At 45.0% G+C, this 25,157-nt stretch overlaps 1 protein-coding gene and 1 non-coding gene across 9 annotated transcripts in view; both read right to left on the bottom strand.

Moving 5' to 3' along the window:
- Positions 1 to 22,898, bottom strand: part of SLC7A6 (solute carrier family 7 member 6) — a 37,277-nt gene extending 14,379 nt beyond the window's left edge. For 2 of the 8 annotated variants that reach the window (XM_065925620.1, XM_065925614.1), the window contains exons 1-6: positions 22,766 to 22,898; positions 20,750 to 20,874; positions 14,281 to 14,335; positions 12,951 to 13,509; positions 2,682 to 2,807; positions 534 to 678 (exon numbers count right to left, since the gene is read on the bottom strand). In XM_065925620.1, the coding sequence (XP_065781692.1) occupies positions 534 to 678; positions 2,682 to 2,807; positions 12,951 to 13,473 (794 nt within the window). In that variant the 5' untranslated portion in view covers positions 13,474 to 13,509; positions 14,281 to 14,335; positions 20,750 to 20,874; positions 22,766 to 22,898. Of the gene's footprint in view, positions 1 to 533; positions 679 to 2,681; positions 2,808 to 12,950; positions 13,510 to 14,280; positions 14,336 to 20,705; positions 20,875 to 21,495; positions 21,517 to 21,934; positions 22,317 to 22,583; positions 22,690 to 22,765 lie in introns of those variants that run through there. The other 6 variants (XM_065925621.1, XM_065925616.1, XM_065925615.1 and 3 more) reach the window with 6 other exon arrangements.
- TRNAE-UUC (transfer RNA glutamic acid (anticodon UUC)) lies at positions 1,845 to 1,917 on the bottom strand. Its single transcript has one exon. It is a non-coding gene; the product is annotated as a tRNA-Glu (tRNA).
- Positions 22,899 to 25,157: the final 2,259 nt, after the last annotated feature.

Below are 25,157 nucleotides of genomic sequence, written 5' to 3'. Positions count from 1 at the left end.
GAAGCCCCTGGCCTCTGGGTCTTTGAGGCTGACCACCCCCCCCCCCACGTGGCCGAAGGGCAGGATGTGTCCCACGCCCGGGACTCTTCCTGCTGAGAGAGAGGAAGAAAGCCCCTTCTCTGGGAAGATGACTCAGGATGAATATTTGATCCTTGTCCCAGTGGGACCACTGGGTCCCTCTGAAGGAATAGCAGTGTCCTTCAGGGACTGGAGGACAGGCTGGGGACCTGGCTGCTCAGAGTAAGCTTCTGGCTCCCCAGGCTTCAATGTCAGCCCCAGCTGGGTTGGCTGTGGCCCACCAAAGGACCTCTCCTCCAGGAAGGACCTTGTGGACCCTCCAATGTTAATGTGAGGCTGAGGAGCCAGGGGTTTCCCTCCTTACTCCCATCCTAGCCCCTCATTCCTCCGAGCTGGAAAAGGGGGAGAGTAGGGAGAGTGATGAGAGATGAAGGAGGAGGGGCAGGAGGGGGCAAGTGTACCCACTATCAGCAGGAGTTCCAGCCAAGTTGAGGAGAGTGGGATCTCGCCTTTACCTTTCTGGGTTTTTGATTTCTTCTGTTACAAAATTAAGGGTGTCCCAACCTGAGTAAGAGAAGAGGGCAGAGTAGAGGGCAAGAGAGAGGTCTCCCACATCCCAAGAGGAACCCTTAAAGGCATCCTGAAAGTGCTCAGAGTGTCCTGTGGGGGCAAAGGCAGGTGGGGGTGCAGAGAGGAGTAAGAGGAAGGAGGAGGAGGAGGACAGGAGAGATGGAAGTGTAAAGAGAAAAAGGAGGGGGCGCAGGGCAGTGAGAAAGCGGAAGGGTAGATGGGGAGAAAGGAGGAGCATCAAGAAAAGAAAGAAAAGCAAGTAGGCAGGGAAAAGAAAAAAAAAAAAGAAAAACAATTTAGTACCAAAAGAACCACCACCTCCAGCTCCCTGCACTTCACCATCCCACCCACTCCTGAATCTTTCATTTCCCTTCAGTAGAACCCAACAATCTCAGGGAAAAAAAAAAAAAAGGCACTCCTGGTTGCCTTCTGAAGTGATAACCCCTCTTTGAAAGCCCTAAGGAATTTCCATTTCCTGTAAAAGACCATGCGGTCAGCCACAGCTCTTCCTCCTATTTTTAGAAAGAACCCTCTTTCACGTAAAGGAATCATTTTTCCATTAACAATTAGATCTTCCTGTGGAACTACTTCTCTTGGCCCAGACCACTGCATATTTTGGTTCAATGGGTTTCTCAGTCTCACGGAAAGAACTCTTGCTCTATTTGCAGTGGTTATATCACAGGAAATGGTAGGCTTTGTAGGAACTAAGATCTTATTTTTAATAGGGTCTGGGGTTAGGTATGGGCCACCTCCACCTTTGGAGAGCCTCCCTAGACAAGTCAGCCTCCTTGAGGCCTTTAGAGACCGCACACTTGCAAGCCAAGGGAACAGCACCCCAATGTCCAAGAGACAGACCTTCTAGACACTCTAGTCTTGTCTTTCAACAAGACACAGACTTCTAAGGAAGCCTGCTGTGACCTCCTCAGAAGGCCTAGACCCATCCCTCAATGAGGCCAAAAGGGCAGGGTGTGCAACAAAGAGGAAGGAAAACAGAGACTCCCGAGCCCCAGGCATGCCAGTCATCATGCACGGCAGTTATTCCCTAGGGCACAGATCTTGGGGGGAGAATTACTCAACTACCCAATTTGGCCCCAAGATGTTTCAGAGACTCTAGGAACATCCAGATGGCTGGCTATACTAACTTGCACACAAGCACAAAGGTTCTAGGTCAGCTGCCTAAGATTCACCCAGGGCACTTCTTAAAAATATACCTTTTTCTCTGATTGATTTTTTACCTGCACCACGCAGGGTCTTAGTTTTCTGACCAGGGATTGAACCTGGGCCCTCAGCTGTGAAAGCACGGAGTCCTAACCACTGAACTACCAGAGAATTCCCCAAAACACACCTTTTTCAACTCCAAACCAACCAGAGTTGGATGGGTTGAGATGGGAGTCTCAGCTCTTCGGGTGACTGTAAACACAGCCAAGTTTAGAGAAAGACGCCCTAGAGAACTGGGCTGTCTAATGATCGAGACATCCTTGGCCAAGGACACCTCAAGGCTTCTCTAAGGGGTCAGGGGATCTTGGAAGGCCTCTAACCCTCATTGCCAACCTGCTGTGGTCTAGGAATGAAAAGCTCTCTAAAGACAACATGCACAAAAGTCAGTGCCATCTTTGCAATGTTTTAATATTTTTGCTGAGACCTGACTCTGGGAGGGAATGCTAAATAAGAGCAAGTCCAGGTGAAAAGTAAAGGCTGCAAAATAACCACTCACTTCCAGACCCCATCTCCCCGCCACCTCTCACCCATCTCAAGAAGGGCTGAGCCCTCCTCCCCACTGCCTGCGGTCACACACCAAAAACAGGAACCAGGGCTCACTATCTTGATCACTTTTATGACCCAATTACAATCCAAGTTTCAAAAGCTCCTAGGCCCTTGGCTGACATCTTGCAATACTCCCCACCTCCACAAAGGGATGGAGGCCCAAGAAACCTGAGAACAGATTTCTTGTTCTCATTGACACAGTCCAGCAGGTACACAGAAAGAGCTGAGCAGTAAAGCTAATGGAGTCCCCACGTTCCATGTTTTTCTCAAGGAACCCAGGGGAACTCCTAGAGTCACCCACCCTCCTTCCTACCTGGGAGTCTCCTTACCCTGGCACAGTTTAACAAGGCCCATGACAATGATGGCAATGAGTGCCAGGACCTTGGCGTAAGTGAACGTGTCCTGCACACGTGTGCCCCACTTGACGTAGGCACAGTTCACAAATGTCAGCAGACCTAGGAAGAAAACCACAAAGTCAGCGGCAGGTGTGAGACGAGGGCACCGACACCCAATCTCTCTTTACAGAGCACATCATTTGTATCCTGTCTGCCTAAGGCAAAGAGGCCAAAGGACTGGTCAGAACCAGGAGAACAGGCTAACAGGGTACATCTTCTATCTGCCCCAGCTGAGAGGAGAACATATACCACTGTGAAAAAGATATAAAGGCATGTACTACCACATATTCATACATTCTGACAGCCAGAACTATTTTTGGAAATTCCTCCCAAGCCCATGAATGGTGAACTTTACCCATGCTTCCCCACTGAGACTCCCAAAGTTTTAAACCCTCTGGGGCATTAAAGAATGGGGACAAGAGAGGTCCAACAACAACAAATAAGGTCAATTTAAATGCAGGTGGCGTCAAATTAAATGCAGGTCACCCAGGAATTAGACAGGCAATGTTTTGCATGTAATTATCTTTAAAAAGTCTGTCATGTGCCTGACAATTTCACATACATCCTCTTAATTAATTCTCACAACCACAACAGAGACATTCCTATTCCCATTTTCTGGATGAGGAAACCTGAGGTTGAGAGAAGCCAGCTACCATTCCCAAGCTTACATGGCCCCCATTGATCTCCCCCACCCCCATTCCAATCCAAACATCCTAATTCTCAGGCCCGTGGAGACGTGGACTCGCATCAGCACTGCTGGCTTTATGTTCCGGCTCCTCACATACCTCAGTGATATCTGGTCCTGTGTTAGGGCTCCCACCACCTAACCCTGCTATACAGGGACTGCTCTAATCCATGCAGAGAACGTGAGAACAATATCCAAGGGGCTCCACAGTGACACCTCTAAGTAATGCCCCTAGCCTCCAAAAATTACTTTTATGGGAACCTCAAATGTTATTACAAAATTTGGGGGCCCACCCTCCTGGCCCTATCTGCCTATTTCTACCCTCACTCTGCACTCTCCTGCAGCAGACCCTCTGTACTGATGCTGTATATACACATAAGGGAAATGGCCTCCTCTCCTCCTCCTGCCTTAACCAACAGCAAGTCCCACTTTCAAGGTCTAACTCAGTCCTCACTTCCTCTGCAAAACCTTGCCCAAATACATCAGCCAGGTCCTGCCTGAACTCTCTCTCCCTGAACCTACCATGTTCTCAACTTAGAACTGCGTGTGATGGCTACAGGGACACCTGTCACAGCAAGGTCCCGCTCTCTTCCTCAGGCATTTGGGTGGTACTTCCAAGGAGATCACAAATTCTTAGTGGGAAACAAAAGCATACGGTTTTCTTAAGCTTATTGCCAAGCAAATACAGGAACTGATGAACTGAGGTTGGAATCAAAATGGTGATGAATTTCATTTAACTGCCAATCCCCTGAAGCAAGGCAACTTTGAGAAAGCTGGACATTCTTCCACGCAAATGGAGAGGAGAGCCATTGGCAAGTGTGTGGTTATAAACATGAGTGGCTGAACAGCCTCCACAGGGCACTTAAAAAGCTTGCACGCAGTACTCTGGCAAATGACACAGGTGCTTACTAGTTAGTCATAAAGACGTGTAGCAGCAGGGGTCAAATAATGGCCAAAAGGGAGGGGAGAAGACCAAAAGAATGTACCCTGCCAGGCAGGTCTTTCCAAGGACCTTCCCTGCTAATCCAAGTTCATTGTGGGGAGCTAAGCCTAGATCAACTAATGAGGATTACCTAGTTTACAGCCACCAGTAATCCAGACTCCTGCGCAATAGAGTCAGCATATTTTGAAGTAACTGCCAGCCCCCTTCTTGGGAACTGCTCCCCCTACTCTATCATGGCTGGTAGAACCCAACTGGACCCAAGCTGAGCCTATTTGATCAACTCTGCCAAAAATATGGAGTTTGGATGCCAAGAGATTGAACCTAGCGAACAGCAGCTGGGTCAGGAGCAAGTAAAAATCACATACAAGCCCTTGTAATAGCGGAAGAAAAGCCACAAAAAGCAGAGGAAGGAAGCGGGACTACAAAAGAAGTGACAGCAGTCTGTGAGGAGCTGTGCAGCTTGTGAGAAAAAAAAGACTGATGAAAAGACACAGAAATATACACAAAACAGAGGTGGAGGAGAGACAATAAGGAGGAGGCAGAGACGAAGAGAAAAAGACAAAAAAAGAGACAGAGACAGAAAGATGGCCACACACGTGGAGAAAAAGGCTGTCTCACAATGTCCTGGCTGCGCTTACTGTGCTCTGGCTTCCACCACCAAGATGCGCCTGCAGGATGGGGAGAGCAGCTCACAGATTCCTTGGCCAGGCACTCTCTCCTCCGGCTTCTGCTCCTCCTCCTTCCCTCCATCCTGCTACAAACTGCCCCCATGGCTTGGTCTTCTGTGCACACAGGGGGAATTTAACAAGCAAAAGCATCACCTCATGGCAGCTCCTGCAGAGCCCCTACTCAAAGGCAAGCCGGAAGGATACAGAAGAGCCTGGTCACAGCAGTTGCCTCAGGGAAGAAGACTAAAGCTGAGAGGCAGATTTTTTTCACCGTACACCCTTTTGTACTTTGCCCTATTTACCATGCACATACACTTCTTTCTCAATAAAAGTACTTCATTTAAAACAACGTGTAGCAAGGGAGCAGGGCCAAGAGTAGAGTAAGGTGAGTAAGGAGGCTATGACACAAAAGTGAAGGAGGCACTCACTGTCACGGGATAGCTTGGCAAACCTGCGAGTACTGGCCCCAGGAGCCTCGCTTGCTTCACCGGACTCTCAGCCATGCCAGAGAACACAAAGCTCCAAGAATAGCATGCCAAGCAAAAGCCAACTACCTCAAATGTTTTCCTGATTCTAATTAAGAAACAAAATTTCACCATCTGACCCCCATCTCTCCTGCCTCCCAGAACTCCCATTTCCATCCAGCACCAAGGATCCTATCAGAGCTCAAGCACCAGACAACCAGGCTGAGCCTGGAGGCCACAATTCAACAACCACAATGAAAACACCCAAGTCCTCCCTTTTCCCTGATCTCATTTCTTTGCTGAAAACCTGCACCAATGACTGTGGGACCCATGTGAGGGTCTTTTCAGGCTCTCTAGGTGCTTATTGCTGGGAAATACTCAAAGAGCAGATCCAGACCCAACCCCTGTGTGTGTGTGTTTGTCACTCAATCGTGTCCGATTCTTTGTGACCCCATGGACTATAGCTCACCAGGCTTCTCTGTCCATGGAATTCTCCAGGCAAAAATACTGGAGTGGGTTGACATTCCCTTCTCCAGGGGATCTTCCCAACCAAGGGATCTAACCCAGGTCTCCCGCATTGCAGGCGGATTCTTTACCATCTGAGCCACCAGGGAAGCCCCAGACCCAATCCCTAAGCAGAAACAATCCCCAAAGTCTTTGTGGCAAAGATGGCTATGTATCTTCTAATATCTGTTCTTCCATCTTCCCTGAGTAATAGAAATTAAAACTGGAGTCCGGTTGCCCAAAATAAAGATGACATTTCCCAACCCCTTTTGCAGGCAGGTATGGCCAAGTAACTAAGTGCTTAACCCAGGGATATAAGCAAAGTTTCACATAAATAAGACCTTAGAGGAGTATCTTTGATGGGTGAGAGGTTCCTTTTTTTTTTTTTTCCTCATTTATTTTTACTAGTTGAAGAGAGGTTCCTTTTTTTGTGTTTCCCATTGGCCGCATGCAGACATGACTAGAACTTGAGTGTCCATCCTTGACCATCAGCCAAAAGTCACATGTTGAAAATGGCAGAGCCATAAAACAGAAAGAAGGAACCTGATTCCCTGAAGAATTATGAAGTCATTCTACCAGCCCCACACTGCCTACTTGCCCCATACTGCCTACTTTTAACATGTGAGAGAAATAAATTTCAATATGCTTGAGCCACGTTCCTTTTGGTTTTCAGTTGTTTGAAACCCAAATTAATCCTGATTAATTCATGTGCCCTCAGACAAAACTGCACCTCTTGCTGATAAGGAGATGGCCTAGCATCTGAAGCTGTAGTTCTAGTTATGCTGATTATCACAGCTTCCTTCTCCTATAAGCACTGGAAGGAGAGGGAACCTCCCAATTCCTCCCACAAACAAGCTGGGTATGATGAAGGGGCGTTCAAGGATAGAGGAGTACAGTCCTGAACAACAACGACAAAGTGGGAAAAGAAAACGAAGCAGATACAAACATCTACGAGTTTCTTAGGAGAGAAATGTTCTACAAGAGTCCAGAAGTAAACCCTTCCAAATGGAGCTCCCAGAATCAGAAGCTGCCTCTGGGCATGTGTATGGATATGTGTATGGATCTGTACTTGCCTTCTAAAAATTTTTTTAATTACACAAGTATACACATTGAGTCTTATTATCAAAACATTCAAACTATATAGATATAGAGTCGGAGTCCAGGACCTTTGAGCAACTGTTGTCAAGACCAGTCCTCCTCAGGCCTGTTACTGTCAGAATATGAAAGCTGTCTATCCGTAACAACAACTGACCAAAATAGGAGACAGCAGCCTTCCTGCTCAGAGTAGAACCTTGCCCAGAAGGAAAAAAAAAAAAAAAGAACCCTACCCAGGCATGGGTCCAAGATAGCAAAAGGCAATAGGAAGCCATTCAGACATCACACAGTGTTTCCTCACCGCAGTCTCACCCTTGACTATGTCCCTTTCCTTCTTCTTTCCCCTCCTCTCCTCCTTCCTTGTCAGCCTTACCAAATAAACCCTTGGGGACAATGGAGTCTCAGCTGCGAGCAGACCTCTGCTGATGTCACAGTGTCAGTACATGACTGACTTTCATGTCAGTTCATGGCAAATATTCTTCAATGATGTATTTGAGTTTACATAACAGGATCCCACAAAGATAACTGCACCAAGACCTAAGCCAGAAACACACACTTCGTAGGCAAATCAAGTACTCCTACAAGGCTGAGCAGCTGGGTTACCAAGAATACTGCTGGTCACCTGGCCAGAGAAAGGAACTATGAGCCTCAAGAAGTGCCATTTGCCCCCGCAGTCCCATCAGTGAATTAGAGCCCCAAGCACATTGAGTTCAGTGGGCAGCCTGAGGTCCCACTAACCACAGAAGAGCCCAAGATCCTAGAATATACGAGGAGAATGACAGTTTCTAAATTTCAGCACAATTGACATTTTGGGCCAGAGAAGTCTGTCATGCGGGGCTGTCCTGTGCATTATAGGATGGTCAGCAGCAGCATCCTTGACCTCTACCCATTAGATGCCAGCAGCATCCCTTCCCAGCAGTTGTAACAACGAAAACTGTCTCCAGACCGAATGTCTCCTGGGGAGCAAACTCACCTCCAATTGAGAACCACGGTTCTGATGTAATGAGTAGTTAAGACAATCTGAAATTTTAAAGAAAAACAAAACCTGCTTGGATCTATCCCCCTACCAGTGTAACCTGGGACTGGGGTGGGGGGTTGTCAGAAGACACGATCTAAAACAGCAGTGCCTTCAGGACCCAAGAAGGTAACATAAATGAGCAAAGACAAGTATGTCTGGATACAAAATAAGAGGGAGTGGAGGACTGGGATGAACAAGAGACTCTATGGCTCATTTAGAGGAGTAACCACTATTCAAATGCAACTGATCGTGTCAGGATGGAATATAGGTCCAAGTTTGCCAGAACTCTTGATGTTTCAAGAGAAAGGGCAAGTCCTGATTTTTAAATGTTGGCAAGTAATTCAAAATTGTTTAGAACACTGTATGGCCCAATACATGTGTGAACCAAGTCTGGTCTGTGAGTCATAGGCTTGCAGCTTTAACCTAGAGTTAGCTACATGGAGACTGCCTGGACCCCTTCTTCTAGGATGGAACCTTAACTGTCCACCCTGGCATGGATATAACTTCTTTAGGCAGTCTTCAATAAACAACCTGAATCCCTGTCATATCTCACTTTCAAGACGAACTTAATTCTCCTACCCAAGCCTCACAATGGACTCAGTGAAGATCTGTTTTTTGCCCTAATTATGACATAATCGGTTTCTTCCCATGTATATCTCTTGAGACCAGGCTGCTCTCAGTGCCACCCCTGCCCAATGAGGCTCCCTCCAGCACAACCCAGCTTAGCTGGATGATACCTTAGCCTGATTCTATACCCTAATTTCGAAGAAGAAAAGTAAACTGAGCCCTAAAATCTAGTCTGTTAGGATGGGTCAAGGTTTTAACAACTTGGCTGCAGCTTTGACAAGTTCCTGCTCTCAGGCCTGCTTTATGGAAAAGCCTTAGTTTCTAGAAAGCAGGTTTTCAGGAATTCAAATACTGAGTAATCTGAGTAAGGTACATTTGAATGAAAGAAGTTACATGACATAACCACATTTTCTAACAGATGAAGACTCTCCTCCAATCAAAAAATTAGCTCCTAGTGTGGAGATAGGCTTCCTAAGCACAAAAAACAATGGGAAAAATCATAAAGAAAACAAGATTTAACAAATAAAAATCTTCTTTATATGAAAAATGATGTACAGAAGTGCCCTTTGACTTAGGGCTTCCCAGGTGGCACTGTGTAAAGAATCCACTTGCCAATGCAGGAGATGTGGGTTCAACCCTGGGTTGGGAAGATCCCCTGGAGAAGGAAATGGCAACCCACTCCAGTATTGCCTGAAGAATCCTATGGACAGAAAAACCTGGCAGTCTACAGTCCATGGGGCTGCAAAGAGTCAGACACGACTGAGCTCTCTGACTTAGTTATTCTTGGAATTCATACTGAAGCCATCACCAGACCAATGCACAGACACAGGTGCTCAGAAAGAGTACGGATTCATAAAACCTTCTAAAAAGTAACTGGGTAAGACACAAAGAAACTTAAAACAGTTTAATTCTTTAGATACAGGGTTTTCTCTTACATAATTCTACCCTATTAGAATATGAAAAAAAACTCTGAAAATGATTTCTACACAAAGATTTCCCATAGCAGCATTATTTTTAATAATTATATTATAAGGCACTCACTACATGCCAGGCAGGGAGAAGTACAAAATGTGTACTGATTCATTTATTCCTCACAACAATCTTTTCAGATAGATACTATCAACAAACTGAAAAAAAAAAAAAATCGCCTGCCCCATCAGCCAAACAACTGGATGCTGTGCCCATCAAGCCATGACAGCTGCCCCTCAGGGAGCCCTGAGGGAACTCAGGATAAAACAGGGTGCCCACCAACTAGCAGGCAGCCACTCCCTGACAAAGTACCCTGAGGAGACTCAGGATGAGAAAGCAGAGGTACATATCAAAGGATGGATGCTAATGACCCCTGACTTTTCTCATAAATAGAAAAGCACTAAATTCTTTAACCTGGGATATCTGGTTTTCTTTAATTAACAGTAATCTTTTGGGACTTCTCTGGTGATTGAGTGGATAAAATTCTGAGCTTCCACTGCAGTGGGCATGGGTTCAATCCCTGGTCAGAGAACTAAGATCCCACATGCCTCGAGGCAAAAAAAACCAACAAACAGTAATCTTTTGATGTTCCAACTACTGGTCTTTGCTGCAAAAATTCCTATATATCCTGGCTCCTCCGTTACCTCTTCAGAAGCTATCTTGAGATGCTGTGCCCCAGGCTTAAGTCCTCAGTTTTGTCTGCCAAATAAAACCTAACTCTCAACATTTAGGTTGCATAATTTTTTTCAGTCAACAGTACAATCAATATTCCCATTTTACAAACGAGAAAACTAAGGCAATAGTTAACTATCTCCTCCAAGGTCAGTAGCTACTCAATGGTAAAGCTGGAATCAAACCCAGTATAGCATGGGAGCCTATGATTCCCCAGTCCCCCGACCCATAATTCCCCCAACCAAACTCCCTTCCCATGGCATACAGGATCTTAGATCCTAGTTTCCTGATCAGGGAGCAAACCATGCCCACTGCAATGGAAGTGAGGCGTCTCACTGGACTACCGGGGAAGCCCCCCACCACCAGCACTGCCACCTTTTCTTTGCCGGGCAGAGCAGCTTGCAGGAAGGATCTCAGCTTCCCAACCAGGGACTGAACCCAGGCCATGGCAGCAAAAACCTAGAATCATAACCACTAGGCCACCACCAGGGAACTCCTAGGGAGTCTATGATTTTAACCATTACACTGCCTGGAAACTACTTCTGTGTCCCAAACCACGTTTTCTAGCAACAATTGATGAAAGGGATTTAATATTAAAAATTTTAAAATGCAATATACAAATCACAGAGAGTGTGATCATAAGGATTGCTGTGTCCAACTCTTTGCCACCCCATGGACTATAGCCTGCCAGTTTCCTCTGTCCATGGGATTCTCCAGGCAAGAATACTGAAGTAGGTTGCCATTTCCTTTCTGACTCAGGGACTGAATCTATGTCTGCAGAATTGCAGGCTGCATTGTAGCCACCAGCGAAGCTCTGATCTCAAGGGTACTTTTTAAAAATGATGAATAAACAAGAAAAAAAAAATACTGGGAGATATTTCACACAATATTTATAGTAACAATAGTTCTCTCAGAGGTAAAATCATGGGTGATTTTAATTTTCTTTTTGCATTTTTCTAATTGTCTGTATGGTCTATGCATTATCTTTTAATAAAAAGAAGATATATATATAACAGAAGATTATATATATAAAAAAGTAATATACAATTTATATATAAATATATAATAATTATATATAATAGTAAATATATATAATAATATAATAGTAAAATATAAAAATAATAACTATATATAATAAAGTAATATATATATTACTTTAAAAATGTTTCTTTTAACATTTCACAAAAGGGAGGGAAATTCATGATATACTAAGTTTAAAAAGTATAATATAAAGTTATATACAAAATATGGTTCCAATTCTATAACAGAAAGAAATGTGACTGAACTACTAAAAGTACTCCCGTCTTGGGGTAGATTACAGGTGATTTGAGGCTAATTTAATTTTCTTCTTAACAAACATGTTTTATTTATTTATTTTTAACAAATGATTATCGAAAAATATGGAACGCTTCGCGAATTTGCGTATCATCCTTGCGAACAAACATGTTTTATAATCAGAAAATTACTGCCTTTTTTAGAGACCCCTGGTGAAACCCTATCCGATACACAGCTGAGTAACCACCTTCTCTCCTCCCAGGGGTATCTGTAGAAGACTTTCCTTTAATATCTGCCTTTAATAAATTCCTTAAAGTCAGGAAGCACAGCATATTGTACAATTCTTTACTGCTAACTCCAAGGTACTGTCAGTCTATTTTTAACACTGGATAAACCGCACATACTGCCAAAGTTCTGCAAGCAAAGATATGGAAAAAAAACAGTATAATTAAGTGCCTCTGGCAGCACCGTACTAAGGGACACAGGGAATTCTGGGTCACTTCTCAGCTAAAACACTAGCTTTACTGGACTAAGTTCACAATAATCTTCTCTCCCGTCCAGTGATTTCACATAAAATCCCTCCTTACTACCTCATAAGAAAAAGGAAGATAAAGAGAGATCCACTGGGATCTCTCAGGTTCTGTTCTCAGAAATCCAAATACAGGGAAGAAGCCACTTTCCTTACTAGCTGCAGAAGGAGCTTGTTTACACAGTCTGCATAAAGAAATCTAAAACACCAATGGGAAAAAGCCATTTTGGTGTGGTGCCTGCTGCTTAGATCAGCCTGCAGAGAGTAGAAGTTACAGGAAGGAGTGGTTTCACCGTGAGCCAACAGGATAGAAAGTCTTGGGACCCCCACAGTCTAAAGATGACCATTTCCTCATTGATGGCTTTAAACTGGTTTAAGATTAAAAGGGGGGAAGCAAAATAACTTTTTTTTTTGGAGTAGCAGAATAAAGGCCTCAGCACTGAGGGATTTTTCCTGGGTTAAGTTACAACTAGCCATATTGACACCAATCTAAACATCTGACAAGATAAATATAAGTCAATCACCAATCTGTCACGTAGATTAAGGAACAGAAATCAGGGACAGCCAAAAGTGGAAGGAAAGGGAGGCACCAAAAGCCACAGACAGGTTCAAACTTCTCCCATCCCTATCATTTACCCTCACTAATCTCAGGAACAAATGACTTCAGTGAAACTGCTTCTTCAAAAAAAGTTAAGATGCCTCTCTTCCCAATACATACACAAAAAAGCAAAATAGGCTGTTCAAATATAAATTACTATTAGCATTGTAAAAATCACCCCCCATACACACTCCTCCAGTAAGCCCTCAGACTTACACATGCAGGCTGCAGCGAGGAGACGGCAGGCCAGGTACGGGGGCTCACAGGTGGGAAAGGAGGGCTGGATGATGTAGTTGGCAAAGGTGATAGCGATGATGGCCTGACCAGTGGGCTCAACAATTAGCAGTGAGGCCCAGAGGCGGATAAAAGCAATGAAGCCCCCAAAGGCCTCAAGAATATAAGCGTAGCTGGCTCCAGATTTGGTGATGGTGGTCCCCAGTTCTGCATAGCAAAGGGCACCCACAACAGAGAAAAGCCCACCAACAGCCCAGATGACCAGTGACAACCCATAGGAGGCCGTGTAGACCAGCACACCCTTGGGTGAGACGAAGATTCCTGAGCCGATCATGTTGCCCACTACCAGGCTGACGCCATTCAGCAGAGAGATCTCCTTCTTCAGCTGCATAGTTTCTGTGGCCTGCTGAGGTAGCATGCAGTCACCTTCTTCCTCCCTGGGCTGGCTGGCATCAGGAATGAGATGGTATGTGGGTGTGGGATTCTCCAGCTCCCTGGCTTCCATGGCAAGTGGTTCTTTCACACCCGTGTTTACTGCAGCCTGGCAAAGAATATAAGTATTGTCAGTCTAGGGTAACGGCTGATAATGCTCTAGTTTAGACCTGCAAAGCAGGCAGATTTCCCTTCCTACCTCTTATGTAGGGACCATGTGACTCATATACAAACCTAAATACAATGAGCCTGTCTCAGTTCCTACCACAGGATACAGAGAAATGGAGGCAGGCTGACCTCCACTGCTCCAAGAGAGACACCAAAAGGGCTCAGGCGCTATATGATGGTGACTTCCAAAAGGATGCCCAAGGTAGGCTAACATTAGGTTTATCCATAGCATAAATTCTCCCTGAGATGTAGGTTTTGCTCTGTTTTTTGGCTTTTTTTTTTTTTGTGGTACTGCCCAGCTTATGGAATCTTGGTTCTCCGACCAGGGATTGAAGCTGGGCCCTCAGTACTGAGAGCCTGGAGTCCATACCATTGGACTGTCAGGCAATTCTCTATTTTGCTCCGTTCTTGCCAACTTAAAACAACTTGCCCTGCAGAGAAGACCAAAGTCCCAGCACTAGCTAGCCTGACAGGCCTCTCACTTTCCATGCCGTCTTACCTCTGCCCAAACATAAACAGGCACTTCTGCAGTCTCTAGCCACATGTGGAGAGGTCTATAGCTACTCTCAGGCCAGCAAAGAACATGAACATGTGATGGGAAGGGCTAGGAAGATGCTAAAGTTAAGGGCATAGCACTATTGCAGAGACTGGACCAAGGAGAGAAACTCCATGAAAACATATACCCATGTGTTGCTATGTTCACAACACTCACCTTACTTCCCACACTGCTGCTTGCCCGTTCAACACCTTCCTTTTTCAAAAGTGCCCTAAAGAGAGGGATAACATAATAAGACCAGATGGAGAAAGAGCATCCAGGGGGCACCCTAACGTGAGACTCATCTGCTATTGGCTTATTTGCTTTCCTCCTCAGAACACCCCTCATTACCACCTACGGGTGCAAAGAGATTCCCCCATAACAGGATCCAGAACCTTGACAGCCAAACAAACACCGTAAGGCTCCTCTTATCCACAGATCTGGCATTGGAAGGCAACCTGTAGGGAGATGGTGTGCACACGTACATGTACACACACACATACACTGCTACTCTTAGATAACAATGGGGCCAGTCCAGAAACCTCAAGGAAGCTGGATCCCATACCAACCTACTGATGAAAAACCCAGAATCTGTCAGAGGAAGGCAAGCACCTTCCTGAGCTTGCACTCAGCAAGGCCTTCTCTCTACCTCAACTCCTGTGCCCTAGGAACTGGGAATTCAGATGCCAACCCCTAGTTCATCTTTCTCATCTTCAGGAGGAAATAATCTGATAAGCCACTTGATTCCATCCAGGAGGAGTCAGTCCTTTAAGGTCACAGAGATAACTTCCAGGAATAAGAATGGGAACAGTACATCATCTTCCCAGAAGCTTCTTATCTAGTCACAAAAATGGGTATGCTGGAGTCCTGCCTCATGGAGCTCAGAGCAAGTGAACCACAGTCGCTCGAGTGAGTTGAAAACTTCAATCTCCACAGGACCCACTCAAAACTCCTGCCTCACCTGCCCCAGCCCCGCTCCAGAGTCTAGACCTCAGCCCAAGTGAAAAAGCTTCTCTGGGGCCATTAATAACCCTTCCCCCACTCCCAGAGGAGTTGAGCCAGCCTACTTCTGCTTATTATGAGGCCTGGCTTTAAGGCAGCACCACTTTGCCTTTCATTCCTGGCACCAAGCCATGAAGGTGACTCTCTGCAAGCACGTGGGAAAATATTTGTTTTCACATATCTGTCAGGTGAGCCCAGATATGCATGAAAACAAAACTAGGAAACACCAGAGGAGCCTACCTTCTCACATGAGAGTCAGGTGAAGGGTCTTCATTCATTAGTGAATGCTTCCATGTGTATGCTCTACGCATATTAATAAACTTGATTGTTTTTCTCGTCAGTCTGTCTTTTGCCAGTCTAATTTACAACACCCCACCCAAGGAACCTAAATTGGGTGAAGGGAAAAGGTCTTTTTCTCCCCTCCTTTACATTCCTTTAAAAAAAAAAAAAGTGTAAAGACACTTAGGTGGCACTTTTTCACTCACCCCAACATGGACCCAAGCAGAGAAACCTGGCCTTCCCCTATTTATCACCCTAGCTGGCAGGGAGAGGGGCTGGGGCTACCAGGTATTCTATTTGGACTTCTGATACCAGACGTCTATGTTTTCTACCAAACAGTTCTGTAATACCAAGCAGATCTGGTGTCTGCTACAGTTTAACCAATTCTTACACCATCTACCTGGAGGCAGCAACAGATTCCCCAGGTTAAGTGCTCAATCCTACTAAACAGCCCTTTCCCACCCAACTTAAGAGGCCAAACTGCAAGTCCGGTTGTTCATTTGCTTCTGACCAATTAGCTATGAATCGGAGGTTCTTACTACTCCCTCCTCAGGTTCAATTAATTTGCTAGAGCAACCCACAGAACCCAGGGAAACAGTTTAATTACTAGGTTACCAGTTTACTGTAAAGGCTGTAACTCAGAACAGCCAGATGGAAGAGATGGAGACGGCAAGGTATGGAGAAAGAGGCATGGAAAGATCTCCAAAACTTACCCTTTTGGTTTCCCTTTGGATGCTTCATTACAAAGGCAACACTAATCAAATCACTGACCACTGGTGATTGATTCAACCTCCAGACCCTCTCCCTTCCCAAGAGGTCAGACCTCAACTAAAACTTCCAACCCTCTAATCACAGGGTTGGTTCTTGGGGCAAGCAACCCCCATCCTTAGAGGATCTAGATGCTTCCAAAAATCACTTCATTGACAGATTCATGAGTGTTGGAAGAGGCTTGTTATATAAATAACAAAAGACATCCACTTAACCTTCATTGATCTGGAGCTATTTGAGGAACTGGGAACAAAACTAATATTATAACAAAAGATGCCTCTATGGCTCTTATAAGGAAATTTCAGGAGCTGTGTGACAGGAATAGTGGACAAAGACCAAATAAATATTTTATCACGGGGTAGGGGGAGAAAGAGGTAAGCTCATTTCACTGGAAAATTTTAAAACACTATGAAATGTAACTCTATGGCTGATTCATATCAATGTATGACAAAACCCACTGAAAAATAAAAAAAAATAAAAAGAGTTACCATATGAAAAAAAATAAAAATAAAAAAATAAACTCCTAAAAAAAAAAAAAAAACCACTATGAAATGTAATTGCCTTGACTTTTAACTTTCACTTAAGATACAGCAAACTGAGAAAAGCATCACTCCCACTCCAATGTCAAGAAAAACCAGATTAAAAAAAAGAAGAAAAACCAGATAATCTACAGAACTATAACTTTTCTTGAAGTTATTAGCGAGATGAGGTCATAGGCCAACCAACGAGACTGAAATTTAAGGAAAAACGAGTACCCCCAGAGGGATGTAAGCTTTGGCTTACCTGTGGCAGAAGGAGAACGATGGAACCACCATACAGGCAAGAAAAAAGAATTCAGGTACAATTTTTAATAAATTGCTAAAGGTCAAGTTTAGTAATTTATTACTAATAAGAGTCAAGTAAGAGCCATAGACACTCCAAGGGTTTTCTCCAGTGAGACCTCAGTGGTTGCTCACGGGAAATACAGGCAGGCTGGCCTGGAGGAGGAAAGCAGTCACTGCCCTGGGAAAAATACAAAGGTCCACCTGCTCCCTTCTCTAAAGAATACAATCTTAAACCCCTGGGAAATGGGCAAAACTGTCACTCCCAAGGCAGCTGAGACAGAGTGAAAGAAAAAACCACCCTCTTTGGCTGGGGGAGAGGCAGGAAATTCTGGTTCAGACCATAGGAGATGGCAGGCTCACCCAGGAAGATCCACTCCCCAGACCCAGGGCAACAGGGCCTGCCTCAGGCTGAGGCTGACTCCCCACCAGCAGGGGAGCAAGCATCCAGCAGCGAGGCTGTGGGAGACTGTGCACCGAGGCACAGGTGCACAAAGAAGACCTAAAGCTGAGGGTGGAGCATAAAGAGAGAAATCCCCCCTCAGGGACAGGGGCACTTCCCAGGTGGCTCAGTGGTAAAGAATTCACCTGCTAATGCAGGAAGCACAGACACACGGGTTTGATCCCTGGGTCAGGAAGATCCCCTGGAGTAGGAAATGGCAACCTGCTCCAGTACTCTTGCCTGGAAAATTCCATGGACAGAGGAGCCTGGTGGCTTACAATCCATGGGTCCCAAAGAGTCAAGAGGTGAGTAAGCACACACACACACAGGGCAAGGAAACAGCAGAGGAATCTGAAGGGGCTAGTGCACCTAAGGTAACCACGGCAACAACAAAACCCAAACCCAACTCATTTCTGACTCAAACTCCCACATTAACAGGCTAGCAAAAGAAGACCTGTACCCTCTGTCCAGAATAGAGTATATATCTCAGTCTCTACTTTCCCACATATTTTATCTGGCTATCAGTTACAAATCACAAGCCACCTAAAAAAAGCAAGAAAAACAACCCACTATCAAAAGGCAAATTAATCAACAGGACAAGACTTAGAGATGATCCAGATACTGGAACTATGAGACAGGGAATTGAAAATAACTATGATTAATACATGAAAAGCTTTAATGGAAATGTTAGCCAACATGTAGGAACAGAGGTGGAATTTCAGCAGAGAAATGAAAACCTTAAGAATCAGAAGTGGGCGGGGGGGGAGAGCATCTAAGAGTTGTAGGACAGGGAATTCCCTGGCAGTCCAGCGATTAGGGTTCTGCACTTCCACTGCAAGAGACACAGGTTTGATCCCACATGCCTCTAGGCACAACCAAAAAAAATCAAAAACAAACAAACAAACAAAAAACAGAGAGAGAGAGAATTCTACAATATCAAATGGTCTGAAATAAATATTAAAAATATAATTTTTGCTTATTTTAATTGCATTACAATATATCTAACTACCTAAAGCAAAAACAGTACCAATACAGTGTTAATGCATATATAAAAGTAAAATGTATGACAAAAGCACAAAGATAGAAAAAAAGAACTGGGCGTTAAACTATTTTAAGGTTCTTATATGTGAAAATGATGTAATATTATATAAGATGTATGTTGAGATATTGCATATAAACTACAAAGTGTACAAATTCTAACTGCACAACTTAATAAATATTTATACATATGTAGTATAGAAAAATATTATTTAAGGTAGACTGTAATTAATTAAAGATGTACATTGAGAAACTAGAGAATCCACTAAAAAATTAAGTGTAAATAGTAAGCCAACAGTACAGCTAAAACAGATCAAATAGTCCAAAAGTAGGTAGAAAACAGAAGCAAAGAACATATTAAACAAATAGAAAACAGAAAACAACTAGCAAAGTGGCACATTTTAATCCAACCACATCAATAACAACACAAAATGTAAATGGTCTAAACACACCAATTATAAGACAGACATTGCTGGATTAGATAAAAATGCAAAATCCAATATGCAATTTATAGGAAGCCCACTAGAAATATAAAGACATAAATAAATTACAGATAAAAAGATGGTGAAAAACCATATAAACAGTAATCAAACGGGGAGTTAGCTATAGTAACACCAGACAAAAGACTTCAGAGTAAGAAGATAAAAAGGGACATTATATAACAATAAAGAGGTCAATTCACCAAGAAGAAAATTCTAAAAGTGTATCTCCTCCAACAGGATAGCTTCAAAATATATGAAGCAAAAACTGATAGATCTGAAAGGAAAAACAGATAAATCCATAATTATAGTTGGAAATGTCAAGACACTTCTCTGTCGTCAATAGAACACGTTAACATAAAATCAGCCAGGATCTAGAACACCTGAAAATGGAAGGTCCCAACATAGATCTTGACTAAAATTATGTGAATTCTGAGGGGGAAAAAAAAAAAAAGGGCCACCAACAATAGGGCTTACCTCCATAAAGGAGACGGATGTAGCTCAAGAGTAGGAGACAGACTTACAACAGGAAAAAACTGCTTTGGCTCCTCTTTGTTTCAGTACAGAATAACCTTATTATCTACTGAGTGTTGGTACAGAGCATAGTTAGAAACCCTTCCTCAGTTACTGCCTGAGAGGTTTAGGATCAATTCCAACCTTCCTAGCAGGGCCTTATCACTAGACCCCCTGCTGCAGACAGTCCCTCCCATCGTCCAGTCACACTGAATCATTTGCAGTTTACAGAAACCAAAGGAGTCCAGGGCTTCCAGAGCTCATCAGACGAACGCCTTGGCTCATGTACCTTTTGTCTCTAACATACACCTTTGTCTCTGACACCGTTCTCCCACCTTCTTCCTCAGCATTCTGGCTGACATCTTTCTCCACACATTTCCTTGTGTCCCTGAGTGTGTATGTCTCAGTCTCCCTTTCTCTAAAAGTCTCTAAAATCATTGTTAAAGACAAATTCCATTAAACAATTCTTGTCTTGAGAAACTAGTGTTAAACCCCACTTGTAAGGACACAGACACAATTTTCTGATAGCTTTTATCCTATTTTCCAAGTTCAAATAATGAGTTCAAATTTCCAAGGCAAATAATAAAGGAATTCACCAGACCACTAAAATATCATGAAAATTTAACCATGAAAATAACATATGCAATCTTCTGGGGGAAAAAAGTGGCTCTTTCACGGTTCAATTATGAAGAATATTTTATAAGCTAGATTTGAAAACTTATAATTGATGACTATGCCAAAAATATGCTGTCGAAAAAGATAAAATCTTAAATGCAGTGACAACACAGAGGACCTTTTTTTTAATTCTTTGAGTTTTACAAAACTTCACGATGAAAATGCATTGCTTTTTTTAATACTTAAATTATATGTGTATATATTTATTATTTATGTATATTTACTTACTGTACTTCTACCAAATAATGAAAATTATGTGACTGTTTACATTTGAGTTCTCACCTATGATACCAGGAAAATCAAGATCAAACTCAGTTCCCAATCACAATGAACAGATATCTTCACTTTTCAACAATACTTGCTATCTAGTCTTTTCCACGGCTTTGGTTTCCTATTTTTACTTGCTTATTGCCAGCATCATTAATTATAAACCACCACAATTACTCTTTAGAAAGAGATATAATAAATATATAATTTATCTAATAAATTTTAGTGTTATATAATTGTTAATTACGTGTGAGCCAATCTCTTCATTACTATTGTAACCACATTGTACTCAAGTAACTAAAACTCTTTACAACTCACAAAGATCCAAGAAAGTTAACGAAGAGCAGAGCAATTTTATTCACCTGTGAGGAAATAAGCAACCTCACACTTTCACAAGCCACTTCATCATAAATGGTCAGGTACAAAGAAGAAAATGAAGTCTCCCCAGTCAGACCTATTCCAAGTGTCTGTCTTGTTGAATTAATCTCTGCAACAAAAAGTGAGAGGCAACTTATCAAAACATGAACCTGGTAAGCAGCAAGATGCTATTTCCTTTTGTAAAATCTAATTTTGACATGCCCAGCAGGGGTAGCACTCAATTACTGAGAAGTCCCATCACACCCACAGTGGGGTGTAACTGAACAACTGTTTTGAGAACTAGCCTGGTCACTTCAAATCATGCATGTCTAGACATGCATGCTCCCTCTGTCCCAGGTCCCATGAGCACCACTTCAGTCACTTTTATAGAAAAGTATCCACACATCCTGGAGACTACAACAGGAAGCAGAGGACACAGTTCAGGAAATTTCCTGTACCAAGAAATGCCAGGGAGATCAGCCATATAACTGGTATTTACTTTTAGGCGGTAATAAAAATACCTTCACAGACAGGGATAGGAAAACATCAGGCTGTGGTTTCCCACATATTTGTCACAAAAGAAAAATCAAATATAAAGAACTTTAAATGATAATCTGAGACCAAAGTTGGCAAGCAAAAGCCACCAGCACACAGCAGGACCTCAGCAACTCAAGAAGCCTGGGTCGTTTACTCATGGGCCTCCCAACAAGAAAAGAAAAGAGAGTTGAAAATGATTTCAGGAAGTACTCACAGGCTTTCAAAAGTCTGTTCCTCCCAGATCTTCAAAATCAGGCCATCAGCCCTGGGTGATAAGCACCAGTTGGCTGAACTTTCTGCCACTGGGCACTAGATATGTTGGCAGTACTTTTTTTTTTTTTTGCCCCCATTAAGGGTAGAGATTAAATTCTTTTTACCAAGCACAGTCCAGTGCACAAAGAAGTATTCAAAAACAAATGTTAAATTAAATATTGATTCCTGCTTATCACTGCCTATAACACAAGTGGTGCCCAGACAGTTTGCTCAGTGAAGAATTCTCTGAACGCTTTGCAAATATCATCTTCCATTTAACATGAGATGATCGACCAAGATGACAGGATGTGAAGACACTTAAGATGAGACACCGTCCTCCCTCCAACAGGCGCCTCTCCGCGCCCCCCCAGACCCGACCCCCGCGGCCCCAAAGAGCTCACACGCTCAGTCTTGCCCCGTGAGCCTTGCTCAATTTGAGTCTCTCCCACGCAGCACAGGTTCTTTCTCAGCATGAGACTCACATGCGCTCTCTCTCGTGTTCCCAGGGCCACACTCGGGGCCACTCTGACCGCGGTCTCTCTCACACTCATGGCCTCTCACCATCTCCTCTCTCAGTCTCTCGCACACTCATGGGAGTCATGCTCACGCCCAGGGTCTCTCTCACACACAGCGTCACCTTCACACTCTGCGTCTCGCACACTCAGAGTCACCCTCAGACCAACTCTCTCTCTCTCTCTCTCTCTCTCTCTCACACACACACACACACACACACACGGCGTCTTCCTCACACGCTCAGTCTTACACTTCTGCAATTCCCTCACGCTCAAGGACTCGCACACTCATGGGAGTCATGCTCACGCCCAGGGTCTCTCTCACACACAGCGTCACCTTCACACTGCGTCTCGCACACTCAGAGTCACCCTCAGACCAACTCTCTCTCTCTCTCACACACACACACACACACACACACACACACACACACGGCGTCTTCCTCACACGCTCAGTCTTACACTTCTGCAATTCCCTCACGCTCAAGGTCCCGCTCACACGCACGGCTTTCCCCTCAGGAGGGAGCGCGCTCATGCGCACCGTCTCTCACGTGCCCGCGGCCTGCCTGGCCCACGCGGGGTTCCCGGGACTGCATCCCGCACGCGGCGCCGGCGCGGCCCGGGCCCGGCTCTCCCGGCCCCGCTCCCCTGGCCCGGCCTCCCAGCCCCCGGCCGCGCTCTTCCAGCCCCGCTACCCCGGCGCGCCTACCCGCGGCCCGTTACCTCGCGGTGGCCCGGCACCTCCAGGATGCTCGGTCGTGCTGCCGCCGCCCCCACCGCGACCGCTCAGGCCCCGCCCCCGCCACGTCACCCGCAGCCGGATCGCGACAGTGCGCGCCGCGTCGGGACAGAGCGCCCGGCTCCGCGCTGGGCTCACGGGCGGCGGCGCTTCCGGCCAGCAGGAGGCCGCGGCTGCTTCAGGGATTCAGCGGGCCGCGCTCGGGCGTCCGTCCGTGCGGTCCCGGCTCCTGTGACCTGGGCCCAGCCACGCTCGCCGACTGGATGGCCGCTCCTCGACTCTGGAGACTCCCTGGGCCTCTGAGAGGACGCTTCCGCGGGGGAACTCTAAGTGACCCCATACGTGTTTCCTCTGTGGTTCTTGGCCCGGGCCACACTCCCTGGGGTGGGGGGCGGGACCCCATACAGCTCACACGAGGAACTCTGAAGAGCCTCCATACTTTGTTCGCCGCCGACACTGCTACTAGAGACCCTGAGGAGACACAGACCCAGGACCCGACCTCCGACTACTGCGCATCCTTTATAGTCCCCACAGACACATGGACATCACCGGGCTTCCAAAGTAAAGGGCCTCCCTGGGGCCCAGGTGTGAGGATCGTTTTCAGTCTTCATCCTGCCTGATTCCTCTTGGAACTGCATCTTCCTTTCTTCTTCCTCTCTCTGGTTCCTCCTCCTCTGTCTTCTTCTAGGGATCCTTATCCTCTGGTAGCTCCAGGGCTGTGTTTAGGGCCTCCTGTTCTCATGGAAAGCTGAGGTTAACCCCTAGCTTCCACACCTCAAGCCATGATTCTCTTCTAGGCCATGGAAGCATTTCCCCCAGACACGTGTTCACAACTGCACATCCTCTCCTTTCAGACTGACTACACAAATAACCTCCCCACCAGGCAGTGACCCTGCAGAAGATGACCCCCCCGTGGCTCCTAGGTCCTGCATCTCATGGTTGTCTTCTCCCCAGCCAGAATAGCCTCCCAGTTCCTATCTTTCTGTCTCTAATCCATTCCCCACAGAATAAGATGTGCTCCTAAAATAGATATTGGAATGATTTCATATCTAAACGCCTAAAAGCCCTTCCATCTCCTCCCTATAGACCTGAAATAATGATCCTTGAAAAGCTTTCACTGGTGCTGCCCTCCTTGCGCTCTCTGCTTGGAATATTTTCCCTAAGTGTAAATGAAAGTACAGGCATAACGTGTCTTATTGCTCTTGACTTTATTGTGATATGCAGATATTGCATCTTTTACAACTAGAAGGTTTGTGGCAACCCGATTTTGTCAGTTGATGGTTAGCAGTCTTTGGCAAAGTATTTTTAATGTAAGGTATGTACAGTTTTTTAGACACAATGATACTGCACACGTAATAGGCTATAGTGTAAACAGCTTTTAGATGCACCAGAAAAAAAATTCATATGACTCATTTTACTGCGATACTCACTTTATTGTAGTTGTCTGGAAATGAACTCGCAGTATGTCTGAGGTATGTCTGCTTGTATATATTTGGAATCATTAGAGTCTGACCCTTTGCCCCCTGGATTAGTCCCTCCTGCCTCTCTGGCTTGGAGAGGAAGAGCTCTGGATACTTGTGTCACTCAACGGCAGCCAGTCCACTTGTCCTTGTATCAGCAACATACATGGCCTGCAAACTCCCAGAACCTCCGGCTTCACTGTCTCACACCCTGCCAGCATCCTGCCACCTGAAAGCTATTATGAATCAAGTGCTGAATCAGATGTTCTCTAACACCATCAGTGTTCCTCAGGACCACCATGGAAGGTACATTTATTCATCCCCATTCTTCAAATGAACAGACTGAGGCTCAGGGAGTCAGACTACTTAGCTGGAGCTGGTAAAACTCAGATTTGAACCCCTTTCTGCCAGTCCTGAAGCATGCTCTAACTCCATATCCTTTCTCTGCAGCTGTGAAACTGAGGGTAGAAGTGGGGTTGAAATAGGTCAGGGGTGAAGGTGGCTATAAGGCAGTGAATATCAGATAAGATGTCAGGGCATAGCTAACAGGCTGGGCAGCACCTGGGGGTAAGGGCTTACTCCCTTTCATATTGTCATCATTTCTCTAAGGCCAGAGATGCAGCTGGATTTCCAGACATCCAGCGGTATTTCTATTTCTAGATATACATCCAGTGTACTTCTAGACATCCTAACCCTCAGCGCAACACATTTTTCCAGGTTGGCCAGTAACTGGTGTAGTGAGAGGGTTCAGATCGCCCTCTACTGGCCCAGGATGTATTGATGCCTAAAACCTAGGCTAGCCAGGCTCCTATTGAAGGAGGCAGGAATTGGGGCTCCCACCACCCACACTGGCCCTCAGCTCTGCCCAACAGAATTCAGACCTGAGTCCCATCACTATGCATGTTTTCCTGTCTCA

The sequence above is a fragment of the Muntiacus reevesi genome, chromosome 2, assembly GCF_963930625.1.
Source record: "Muntiacus reevesi chromosome 2, mMunRee1.1, whole genome shotgun sequence".
NCBI classification, from domain to species: Eukaryota; Metazoa; Chordata; class Mammalia; order Artiodactyla; family Cervidae; genus Muntiacus; species Muntiacus reevesi.
Note: the sequence above shows the minus strand (reverse complement) of the source record. Positions and strands in the feature narration are given on the sequence as shown.